The 12,370-nt window shown below is 41.4% G+C and overlaps 1 protein-coding gene across 2 annotated transcripts in view; it reads left to right on the top strand.

Annotated features, from left to right (window-relative positions):
- LOC144000889 (apoptosis-stimulating of p53 protein 2-like) overlaps positions 1-12,370 on the top strand; it is a 28,557-nt gene that overhangs the window by 1,492 nt on the left and 14,695 nt on the right. For both annotated transcript variants that reach the window (XM_077494640.1, XM_077494638.1), the window contains exons 3-5: positions 9,247-9,394; positions 9,974-10,087; positions 11,854-11,924. In XM_077494640.1, the coding sequence (XP_077350766.1) occupies positions 9,247-9,394; positions 9,974-10,087; positions 11,854-11,924 (333 nt within the window). The remainder of the gene's footprint in view (positions 1-9,246; positions 9,395-9,973; positions 10,088-11,853; positions 11,925-12,370) is intronic.

Here is a 12,370-nt window from a genome sequence, read left to right as displayed (position 1 = left end):
AGGTTTAGCCATTATAGTTGGTCTGAACGTGGGATTAATGGATGCAATTTGCATACAGCCATTTTTTTTAATTAATTTTTTTTTTTTATTGCGTACGGACACTTACGCCTGGTATAGCGATATTCCCCATGTGCAATTTTGACAGACATATTACTTGCCAATGGGGCGTGCATGGGGAATATTTACTTGGCTACTCCCCTTTTCACCTCGTCATTGGAGACGTGGCGAATGGGGAGCCTGCACCATGCTTTCAAGATTACTTTCATTACAGAGTACCTTTGCCTCGAGGTTGCCACTAGTTGAATTTATATGCGAGTGTTTGAATGAGATACAGCCCCTGGGTTTTGCCTGATAAAAAAACAAAACGGCACTGTACGACACCTCTGATGCGAGGTATTGTCCCGAAATGACAGCCGTAACCCGTGGTCCTGCTTGTACAGGCCAGGGGACTGGAGGCGGAAGAGAATGCAGTGTTGTAATTGCTTCCCAGGATTGTAAATAGAGGGGGAGGGACTTCTTTAGTTAACACAATGAGCTGTAGAGACTCTTCAGCTGCGCAATGTAGAGAGCAGATTGTATGTGACTGTGCTGTCGCAGCACACCGATAAGTGACAGGCACCCTTTACTGCACTATATAAGTCACGTGCCTCTGATTTACTGTCCCGCTCTATTCAAACCTCCCTCTGAACGATGATTGGACAGTGACTCCAACTAAGGTTGAGCATAGTCCACTTCAGGACACTGGTTAACCTACCATAAGTTTACACTCTATTTCTCACAATTTTGCCATCGTAAAAAAAAAAACCCAAAACAAACACTTATTTGTAGTCTGCGACTGCATAATGGTGAGTTGTTTCTTTCTGTACCAAACTGACCCGTGCCTTACTTTTTTGGTGGTAGTACAGCTAAACACAGAATGTTGGAATAGTTCAACAACAGCGTTAGGATGTCCATGTGAAACGGTACAGAGCAGCTCCTTCAAAAGCAATGACATTGTTCGCACGTCGCTGTCATGTAACAACCAAATTCACACGCTGCAGCAACATTTTACCTTTTACCATTTGGCTGTGGGCGATTAATGTCAATTATTCTCTCAAATAAAGTGACTGTTGTCAATAGGCTCATTTGTTAATGTAAATTCAGAGGTAAATATTCATTATATTACATACAGTAAGATAATGAGAAGATTCTAAGCAATTATTATTTTTTTGTACGTGTGACGTTCGCTCACCCACCTCTTCCTCATTCTTCTCCCATGAAAAGAGAAGCTTACTGTGTAGATTAAGAGCAGATAGGCCTCCTTTTCTGAACACACATTTGTACGTATTTGCTCTTTTTTTTTGTGCTGCGAAACCACAGCACGTCTCCAATGTGTTACGTGTGTGCGTGAGTGAGAGAGTGTGTCAACAGAAACCCGAGCATGTTTTCTGTGCAGCTATAGGTTTTATGTCGGCGCCCTGGCCCCTGTGGCTTTTACGTAAGCACGTCGTCACCAGGGTTGGTCAACAGCGATGTTTTGACTTTCACCTTCAGAGGAATGATTATCGATTGCAAGGGGAAATTATGCTTATGGTAGTTGTCAATATGTCTTTCTAGTGCTGACTACCATGGTATTCTTCTCACAGTACCACCAATGCGCTGGATTCAACAAGCAACTTGTGTGTATCTGACTGCGTGTAGTACAGAATTTAGCATCCAAGTGTTACAATTCCATTGGACAATGTGGTGGCTCTGTATGAGGAAACGTAAGGAACATGGAGGGAACTCATCACTTTTGGTCTATGTTCAGGTCTTTCGGGGGTGTACAAGCCTGGACACAATGTTGTGTGTCAGTGCTTGAATGGTAGTATATAGTCTGTTGCTGTTTTTTGCTTCTATTTGTACATTTCTGAGTATGAATTGCTTACCTTGTAATGTCACTTGTAGTAACTTGTTTTATTGTTGTGATTTATAGTGCTTCAGGTTAAGCACCATGTTGTAACTGTTTCCTAATCTGAATGTCTGTTAGGCTTTAGTCAAGGTAGTTTAGAAAGCACACTTCCTATCCCGATAGGTTTAATGTAGACCAGGTTGCTGATTAAGTGCACAAAGAGGTGGTTTCACCTAAGACAGAAAGTCCATTTGAGCAGGGACAAAAAGTCCATCTGGGTGGTTTCTGCTGCCTTGCCTTTTTTTGAAGGACTCATGATGACATATTGGAGCTGTGTCAACTCTGAAAGCTGCGGCGGGGACAGCTGCGATGGCCACCGAGGGAAATACTGCTGCAGTGTCTCACCACTGGGCAGTAATCACTTTCGGAGGTGACTCTCTTAGCTTCTTGATTAATTTGCTTACCTCAGCTAGAATCAAAAGTGTGATAACGAGCCCACTAAGATTACCCTCCGGAGGAATTGTCAAGGATGTGACATTAGATTGGATGTTGTTTGTCCAAGGGATTTAGTCTTGAGGTTGTCAAGCCTGACTATAAAAGCCAATAAAGGGTTGAAAGTGTTAATAGAATAATTCCAATAATTTGATTACAAAAAAGTTTAAGCAAAATCTATGCCTCGAAACTTCACCCTGATAATTTTTCCACATGGACTAATGTTCATACAGACAGCTGCAGTAGTTGTTCACAGATCTGACTTTAATAATTCTTATAGCTGTCAGTAACCTCACAAACCAGATTGATAATTGTGATTGACTCAAGGGAGTTCTTCACATCAATCTGGGGCTTCACTCAGCACATCTGTTCGGGAAAGGAGGGACTTGCTGTACAATACTTCGAGCTGATTGATTGATGCGGCATCTTTGCACGTTTTGTTTACCAATCAAGGCAACGGATGAAAATGTTTTCCGTCTCGTCTTAGGGAGGGGGAGGGGAAAAGCACGAACATCTTTACCAGATAAAAAAATGCACGAAGCGTCTCTCTCTGTTAGAATTCAACAATGAAACGGTGAGTAACCTGTGAGAGCAGTATTAATTGCAGCGTCCATTTGTCTGTTATGTAGCGTTTATTTCCCCCTCCCTTCAGCACTAATGACTTCGTCCCGCCCTAAACAACACGTAAAGACCTAAAAAAGGTCGGCGGCAAACGCATCAGCGTGAGAGGTACAAGATGTATTCTCCGGAGTTTGTGAACTCACAAATACCGCGAGAATTCAGCTTGCTGGCAAGGTTAAGATGTCAGAAGACTTTCATAATTTCTATAGGTGTCAGATTCCCCTGAGATTGGCTGGCGACCAGTCCAGGGTGTAGTCTGGCTCTCATCCGTCAGTCAGTTGAGATAGGTTGCAGCCCATGCAATGAACGTCCTTGAACCTGATGAGAACGAAAATGCACAGCCGCTTGAATCAATGTCTGTCCTGACACTACAGTAAAAAGCCATCTTTCTGGTTCCTATGTCCCACAGAGGTGAATACAAAGAACTAATTGAGAGCACAAAAATGTTGCTCTGCACAGATCAGATCGAAAGCCAGGATAGCTTATCTCACTTGGACCAGTTTCCAAATGCCATATGAAGAGATAATGAATTCCTTCTGACTGTTGTTTTTTTTTCCTAGCCAGTTCCGATGTGGAATGTGAGAGGATGACCTTACATTTGCTAGTTATCCTGTTGTTGCAGAGCAACTCAATTACAGAGCCATCCCCTGTGATCTGTCTGTCCCCGCAAATAGGAAGGTGCCCCTGTCAGAGATTTCATCGCTCTTAACTCAATATGAGACCAATCACATTTAGAACAATGGTCTTCAGAGGCGAATTGACCCTGACAAGGAGAATGAGGGCTTCAAGGGTTGACATATGGATAGAGATTGACGCGGGTGCTTTTAACCCACCTTTTGTTCAACCTGTAGTTTTGATTGGCTTTCAAACTCTGCTGATTCACTACCTGTAAATCATAAATCATCCGCCAAGCGCACTGTGTGCGTTTTCCCCCATTTTTCTGCTGCATGTATCTGAATAATCAGGGGGAGACTGCTACACTCCTGTAGCGCATTCCTCTCTGATTGTGATTGGCTGTGGCTGCAGTGTTGACATTTAAAACTCTGATCTTCTCACAGTCTAAACAATTACCCCAGAGCCACGAAGGGCACCGTTCCTTTAGCCATGCAATCAGTGGCTTCCCAATGAGTTTAAGACCAAATAGCTACCTAAAGTCTTGCTTCTGCCAAGTTGTGGAGTTAGGTTTACTTCTGTATGCTTTGGAATGCTGGTTTGCTTTTAAACCACATCAGTAAATAGCATGTCCATCACCAGTGCGACACGGTGTAAGCCGATGAATTCCTAGGAACTTGCCATATCCCACTGGGTGTATGCAAACAAGACATGAAGTTGCTTTTTAATCCTCTCAAAATCCAGAATATTTACATACCTGCATGAAAGCGCAAAGAGGAAAGCTATTGCTTTCATGTCTGAATTGCTTATTTTATAAACCCCTTATTGACTTGGCAGAGGGCCTTCCACATCATTGTGTGGACAGGTGACCATGACATGTAGCAATAAACTATATTAATAGACAGCTACAATATGACCGTGACCAAAATAATCCAAGAGTGATCAGAGTCATTTTCTTTGTTTTAATATTATTTTCTGTAACCCACCTCACTTTGTGCTGCTGTTTTATGAACCTCTTAGATTCCAAAGCCTCGACTGGTTGCCAGTGCCTTCCAATTGGAGGACTCACACAACCATTCATTCATACATTTAGGACTGAAGCGATAAATCGAATTACTTAATGTTTACAGAACAGATAGAAATCTCTGCCTCGAGCTTGGCAGGGATCCCTTCTCCACACGGATTAATCGTTATTGCGGAGCGCAACTATGCGTAGAAATAATTGGTGCAGTGGTGACTGACGAGCCATGATGACAGTCCTTAAAAAACAAAAAAAAAAAAAACACAGAATGTCCTTGGCATACTACTACGTCATGTCCACGATCACCAACACAAGTTCATGTATCAATGTTAGCTAATTTAATGTACCCTACAAAAGTAATCCGTGCACCTGTTACCCATATTGACAATATCCCCAAAAAGAATGCAGAGAACCAAACAAAACTGCCAAACATGGCTTTATTTGCACCTACGCTTAAACAATGACACACGCTTTCTTCACTAGGTGACTCAAAGGATTCACTATCTCTTTCAACTAACCAAGAGAAACTGTTTCAGTGTCTTTTTCTGTTCCAGTCCCTCATTGTCAGTTCAATTCAGCCATTTTTCAAGATGGCAAATCGAGCAAGTGCTGCCAGCTGCAGGTGCTTTATTGTCCCTTAGATGTCTTCTTATAGCGCTCCTTATGGTCGAGGGTTTGATGTTGCTGTCTTTCATCTGGGAAGGTTGTGTTTTTGTTGTCTGTAAAAGAGGGCTTTGCGCATGTTTCCCTAACCCGAGCATAATGGACATGCCAGTTCAGTCAGTTATACATTACACTAGGACTGTGCAAATAATCGAAATTCAATTAAAATTTAAATTATTATACTCCACAATTACAAAAGCAGCATAATCGTTTAAAATTTTTTATTCATATTAATTTTGAGTTGAGTTGTTTAAATTTATACATTTGCACCTTTTTTAAACTTTAAAATACAGTAATAACTAATTTCATACATTTTGTTTCATCTAAAAGGAACTTGTGTAATAGTGTTTCAAAGAATAACATTTTCTTTCCTCTTTTTTTTTTTTAAACCAAAAAATAATCATAATTTCAGTTACCAAAATAATCATGATTGATATTTTCTCCATAATCTTGCAGCCCTACATTACACTACACTATTCCGATCCTTGTTTGTTTCTTACGATCTTGATGAATGACTATTTAACTTTGGATGCCAAATAATTACTTGAGACTGCTTTGTAAGGACCTCCTGAGAATGGACACTTGCAACATTAACAACATCAATGATTTGTCAGCTGTTGGCACAGTTGTTGCCTATAGAATTGCAACAAGCCCAGTTTAAGCTTATGTTGAAATACTGAGCCAGTAGCCTGGTGAGAAGCTGCATTTTTTTTTTTAATATAGATATAGCAGATTAATTTAATCCCCGAGATGTGGTTCCAACGACTCAGCCGTATCACAGCTCTACTTTAAAGTATCTACAGTGAATCCTGCTGAGTTCAAGCCCACATGCGCACACTGTAATTGCCAGTTCGTCATTTTAAAGCTGCCATATCAGTCCAAAATGCAGGGCATTCTGATTGTGTTCGAACATATCAAAGTTGTAGTGATAGATTTCCTTCTTCGCTTGGCCTCAGGTTGATGTACTTGCATCTTGTCTTTGGCTCACCACTGAATCGTTAGGTTACCTAAGGCAATGAGTTCTCGTAAGTTCTCCTGTTTGTTTTGATAGCCTCATCTGGTTGAGTTTTTTTTTTTTTTTTATTAATTATTAATTTTTTTTATGGCACATAGTGTTCAGAATGATGAATGTTGTGATAACATGCAAATTGTCGGACCAAGAGCAAAATATTGACGACACTGTCTTAATAGCATGCTGTAAACCATGGATGTATTAACTTTTTAACCAGCTGGAAAATATTTAACAAGGATCAGGAGTAGACAGTTAACTTGAAATTAAGTTATATTGCTCATTACATGACAACAGTGTACTCAACTGTGGCCCAAAAAACGAAAAGTCACTGTATCATGGGTTACCTGTGTTCGCCCCTATTTTCTATTACATGATTACTGATCAGCCAGACTTCCAAGTGTGCAGGTTGCCTATTGCACAAAAATTTATTATCACCGAAATGGCAAACTTAATGCACATGCTAACTAACATAAGGCTAACCGTATTGCTAGGCTCAGGATACTGCAGTACTGAACTCCACAAGTCCACATTTTCCACTTGGTCGCAGCAGTCAGTTTCATTTCTGCCCTCAATCCCGTCTGGTTAAAAACTATTCTTTGTTGATGCCTCACTCTGACAGTGTTCAGTACTATTTTTGTTGTGGAATACTGACTGGGGTATTGAGCCCCAATATTGATACTGGCCTAATTTTTGAGTCATGAAAGAGCCAACAGCCATGTATTTCAAAGAGTTGTGGATATTTGTTCTGGCTTATTTGATTACGCACATACCGCACATACCTGCAATGTGCTGCATCAGATATTTACTTGCTCAGTACAAGATCATTTTGGCCCTGGTACATTAACTTTAGTGCTAAGAGGAATTGGCCTTTCAGCAGGCACCCCCCCACCCCCACCACCTCCTTCCACTGTTTTCCCACCCTCAACCCTCCCCCCTCGCTGTGTTGTCTCTCCACCACTCTCTAAATATTAACAGGGTCATTTGAATGTCCTACATTGCTGGGAAGTTTTGATGATGTCAGCTGCTCTGCTGTTGCTGGAATCCCGAGTAAAGTGCATCCAACTCTTGAGCTTAGAGCATTAGTCATGGTAACTAACTCACCAGGTTGCCAACAAAGGTGATGAGCAATCAGGAGGAGTAAATTTGAACAGAGCTGCTGTTTATAGCTTCCTCACCAACTGCATTACTCTTGATGATGACTCACAAGCCGATTCACATTATCAATGGGTATCTGCATCCGAATGGCGCAGGCCATTAGTTATGTCACACACTTACCTTTTGCTGTGGAAGACAGCTTGTGCATGTTGCTAAGGAAATGTGACTCCTTTCCCTAGCGTCACTGATCTACTTCAAGATGAAAAGGGGAGGATCAAGCCACTTAGAGCCGAGTCACAGTTGCCCTCTTTTGCCGCGCAGTATAAAGGCAACCCCAATACTTTTGTTTCTGGCTAATAGCTTTCGGCTGACTCGCATACTCGCGCCCACAAAGCCTTTGTATCTGTGACCCGGCCGACATGATGTGTTCCTACCATGGCCTCTGTAGGCCGCGGCATCCCAAGAATAGAAACCATTTAACAGCTCAACCTGGGGTTGGGGATCGAGGGAAAACTATATAACACGATGGCCACTCATCCATAGCAGCACAGTATTATAAACCAGGGCCTGATGCAGTATGGTACTGCACTGCTTTTACTTGAGCCTTATCAAAGCTGCCATTCCTATCGTGTGATCAGATTACATCTGAGAGCATATTCCAGTGTTGGCCCCAAAGCCTCTTAGGCATTAGATTAGACTAGATTAGATTAGAGTCTGCTTTATTGTCATGCCACGCCACTATTAAATGCAGTCTTACCAGAAGTGCACAAAGCTTTTAAGTGCAAAGTGATGTACACATAAAGACGATACACATTTTTTGGTTTATTTTTTTTATTAATGCGTAAAAAGCAGTGTAGTGTGAAATATATAAGTGCATGCATATGCAGACAGACAGTATATTTACTGTCTGTGCGCGTGTATGTATCTTCCCATGCTTCTCATCAAACACATATTCCATATTATTTTTATTTTATTTATTTTTTTTAAATCTAGTGCGCACTGTCGACCTGTTGTAGGGTTATAGGTCACCTTTTTTATGACCCATAACTGCCTTTGACTTGTACTTTCAAGATGCCCACCCCTGCATATGGGTGACATTTATTGATACTTGGAAAGTGTAAAGGAAATTTACCAGAGCAGGTTAATCAGTCTTAATGACATGCTGAAGCAGAATGTGGCTGCCGCTATTCACAGGGGTTGCAAAATGAGCCCTGCCAGAATAGCAATATACGTCAAGTAATTGACGGCCATTCAAAAAGGTTTGTAGTTGCCTATGGATGTAACAAAATGACAGCAAGGTACTTATACACGTCGTTCCATGCCACCAGAGTTCAACAAAGCCAAACTGCAAATATGCTAGACTTCACTGTATTCCAGTCTCTTCTTCAGTATTTTTTTTTTCTTCCATTCCATGGCCAACAGTCTGATGTTAGTGATGGAACTACAGTTTGTTAGCATGTCTCTTCCTAACTGATGCATGCAATTCCTCGTCCTTTCCTACAATATTGAGGCAGGAAACCAGCTACCCCGAAGCTAGACGAGAGGGCTTAGCCAAGCCGGAGAAATCGTCAGTTGTGTCAACACTAGTTACCGGGTACATGGCACAGGGTGAAGTGGAATTTTGGAAGCTGTCCTCTGATTTCTGTGTTGACACAGAGGAATGCGGGCCGGCCTGCTGATACTGCTATTAGTGAAGCAAGACACACATACACTGAAATGAGATGCCAACTAAAGGGAATCATGTTGTTCTAGTTGCTTCAACATGGAACACCGCGATCTTATGCTTTTATAGTTGTACCTCGACTTGCCAGTTTTCAATAACTTGTTTTTCTAATGTAATTTCTCTCTCTTTGTCCACAGATGTTTCTGACAGTTTACCTCAGTAACAATGACCAACATTTTACTGAGGTGCCCATCACGCCGGACACGCTATGTCGGGACGTGGTGGACTTGTGCAAGGAGGCAGGGGAGGCCGACTGTCATCTGTCAGAAATGTGGCGCGGATCCGGTGAGCAACCAGAGTTACCTTGTTTATGTTGTTTCTGAGAAAAAAAACAAAATGGATGTTAGCTGTGTGTTCGGCTGCAAAGCCGTTTCATTTTGAAGACCTCTTAACGCTCTCAAATGCAAATGGGAACTATAATCTCTGCAACAAACTCAAGCACCCAGACCCCATCTAGCATCTATCCATTCCTGAGAAACGTTCCCATTTGGAGCTGAAGGAGGTAGTTGCGTCTGTGTTTCCATGGTGACGCTGTGCCAATTATCATTTTTGAGGACTTGCACAAGCGTGAAGGGGGACTGCTCAAAAAGCCATTTCGCAGTGCAGACTATTCTCTCCTTTTTTTTTTACATCTATTTGACTGCAATGTGTTCTGATATGGAACGGCTTGAATCAATCGTTTCTGAATGGGTAATGAATTATTTGGCTCTAAATCTGCAAGAGTAATTGACAGTGCATCAATCATATTTGCTGAGGTCATTTGAACAACATGCTGAAGACAATGATGGCTTTGATTCTGGCACCATTTGTGTTAACTTTGTGTGCTTTGGACCCGAGTAAACGTTGCTAACCTCCGTGTTGCAGAGCGAGCCGTAGGGGATGGAGAGCGAATGCTGGATGTGCTCCAACGAAGAGGACAACACAGAGCGGAGGTGCGCTTCTTTCTGCGTCACAACCGAGCCCCAAATAGGGAATCTGGTAAGTGTGCGCCCCCCCGTTTCTTCACTCCACAGAAGAGGAAAATTGATGTTTTTATCTGGTAAAGTGTCATGAAAATACCTTATTTCAGTATCAATTGACACGTAAAGAATAGCTCAGTACGTAGTGGTAATAGTCGGTCTTTCTTTGCAGAGGATAAAGAATTATTTTTAAATTGCTCACCATCTTCCAAATGAAGATAATAATAATAATAATAATAGCTCATTTTCCAGTATTATCAAGTGTGGCCTCTCCTAATGTGGGCATGTAGCTGGCCTAACAGAGTAAAAGTCACCCGGATGTTTGCCGTCCAGTTTAGGGACGGTCCACAACTTGCATTTCCGGAGTGAACAATGTCAACGGTGAATTGACTGCTAATTTGAGCCTCTGTAACACGCAACTTGTAGACGGTCCCCAATTCTGACTTACTATGAGCCGGGCGGCTGAAAGTTCTTATCGGCCACTTTTATCCCCGCTTTCGGCTTGACAACAAAATCTTTGGAGAGTTCTTCGAGGCTGTACTGCTTTTGTAGAAATGTGTGTTTTACGACACGTCACTATGATCACGTGACTGTCCAAAATGGCCGATACTGTACTTAATGCCAAAATATTTATAAAAAGTGCTATAATCAAAAAAGTGCTATATGTACAAAAATCATCCAAATAAATGGTTTGTATTCCCAAAGGCTCGGAAGTCGGATCATTAGTATCTCAAGGCAACACTGTACTATAGACCTTATGTTGCTATACCGTTTGAGGGGGATTAGAACGCAATGTCTCCCAGTCAAGTTGGCAGAAGCTCGTTACCTTTCTGTTTTCCTGAAGAACACATAAAACCTGTGTATTTTTGGTGGTATGCGATCCTCTCAACCCTTAGTTGCGTAACTAAGCCCATTTTGCCCCCTCACCGCTTGAGTCTGGGCTAGAGATTAGACGCTTGTTTTCTCTTCCTGTTATCTTAGCCCCTCTTATTTTCCCACAGTTGGCTCACCTCTGCCTTGGATTTATGACACTGTCCCCTGATGCCTATTTCTTTTATTTTAAAGGAAATTATTTTTGGTTTGTCGTAGTCTGTGACTGTGTCATCTTTCCTAATCTAGAGAATGGATTTGGATCACTTAGCTGATTATGCAGTAATTACGAAGAAGGCAAAAAAGTAAGGGTAAAAGAAAAGAAAAAAAAAAGAAAAAAAAAAAGTCTTATTTGGCTCTTACGTTAACCTGACTGACCTGACTTGCCAAAGTAATGTCCATAATATTACGACAAGGGTCATCAAAAGCTATTATGCAAGCTAAATGGGGTTTGCTCATTGGGCAGGGCTTTATAGAAGATAGACTGCATGGTCCCCTCCCTAGCTGTAAAAATGTAAGCAACCTGTTACGACGGTCCGTAGCTTCCCCACCCCTTATGTAGGAATGCGTACTTGCGGCGCCCTCCCACCGGCCGCTTGGTTATGTATGAAGTTAAATCCCGAGATTGCCAGTCACAAAGAATGCTGTTGTTTCCCGGAGAAGGGGAGATCATTGAGCGGCAGCCAGCCTTTTGTACTGCTACCGACTGATGTGCTTCCGGTACTGCAGCACCTGAAGGATAACAGAGAGATGCCCACACATTACTGTGTATGCACCTTTGTTGAGTCTGTCAGAGCTGCTTGTAAAGGGGAACAATTATTATTATTATTATTATTATTATTATTATCATTATTATTTCCTCCATTTTCTACATACTCATGTCTGACTGGGTGTTCTACCATTTTGCTTCCTTAGGGGGGTCCAGAGGTTTAGAACCAAAGAGAAATGGGGTGAAAGGCCCCCTTGACAGAAGGATGGAGAATGGGGTGAGTGCCAATCTCACTTTAAAAAATAAAAATAAAAAATTGATCCAAACATTAAAAAAAAATAAAATAAAATAAAATAAAGTTGCTTGAAGTTAGTAAGAAGGACCTTGATCTGCTATGGCAGGAGTTAACAAGTAATCGAATAATTTGAATCATAAAAAAGTATATACATTTTTTTTAGATGGTCAAAAAAAAAAAGAACCCCATGTTCGTCTCTCATTAAATCCACATTTGCTTCAATGTCTGATTAGACCACAGACTTGCTTATTGTCTTTGAAGCACAGTATGTTAACATAAAGTATGTGACCCACTATCTCATTTCTCTATACTGTGCATCAAGGGAACTAATTAATCCCGAATATACATGCAAATTAGAAATTAAATGGGGGCATGTGTACAAAGACTTGCTTGTTCATGTACTGTACTTTACCTCCAAAGTCTGCTTG

The sequence above is a fragment of the Festucalex cinctus genome, chromosome 14, assembly GCF_051991245.1.
Source record: "Festucalex cinctus isolate MCC-2025b chromosome 14, RoL_Fcin_1.0, whole genome shotgun sequence".
Taxonomy (NCBI): Eukaryota; Metazoa; Chordata; class Actinopteri; order Syngnathiformes; family Syngnathidae; genus Festucalex; species Festucalex cinctus.
The sequence above is the reverse complement of the archived record's forward strand: the minus strand, read 5'-3'. Positions and strand labels throughout refer to the sequence as shown.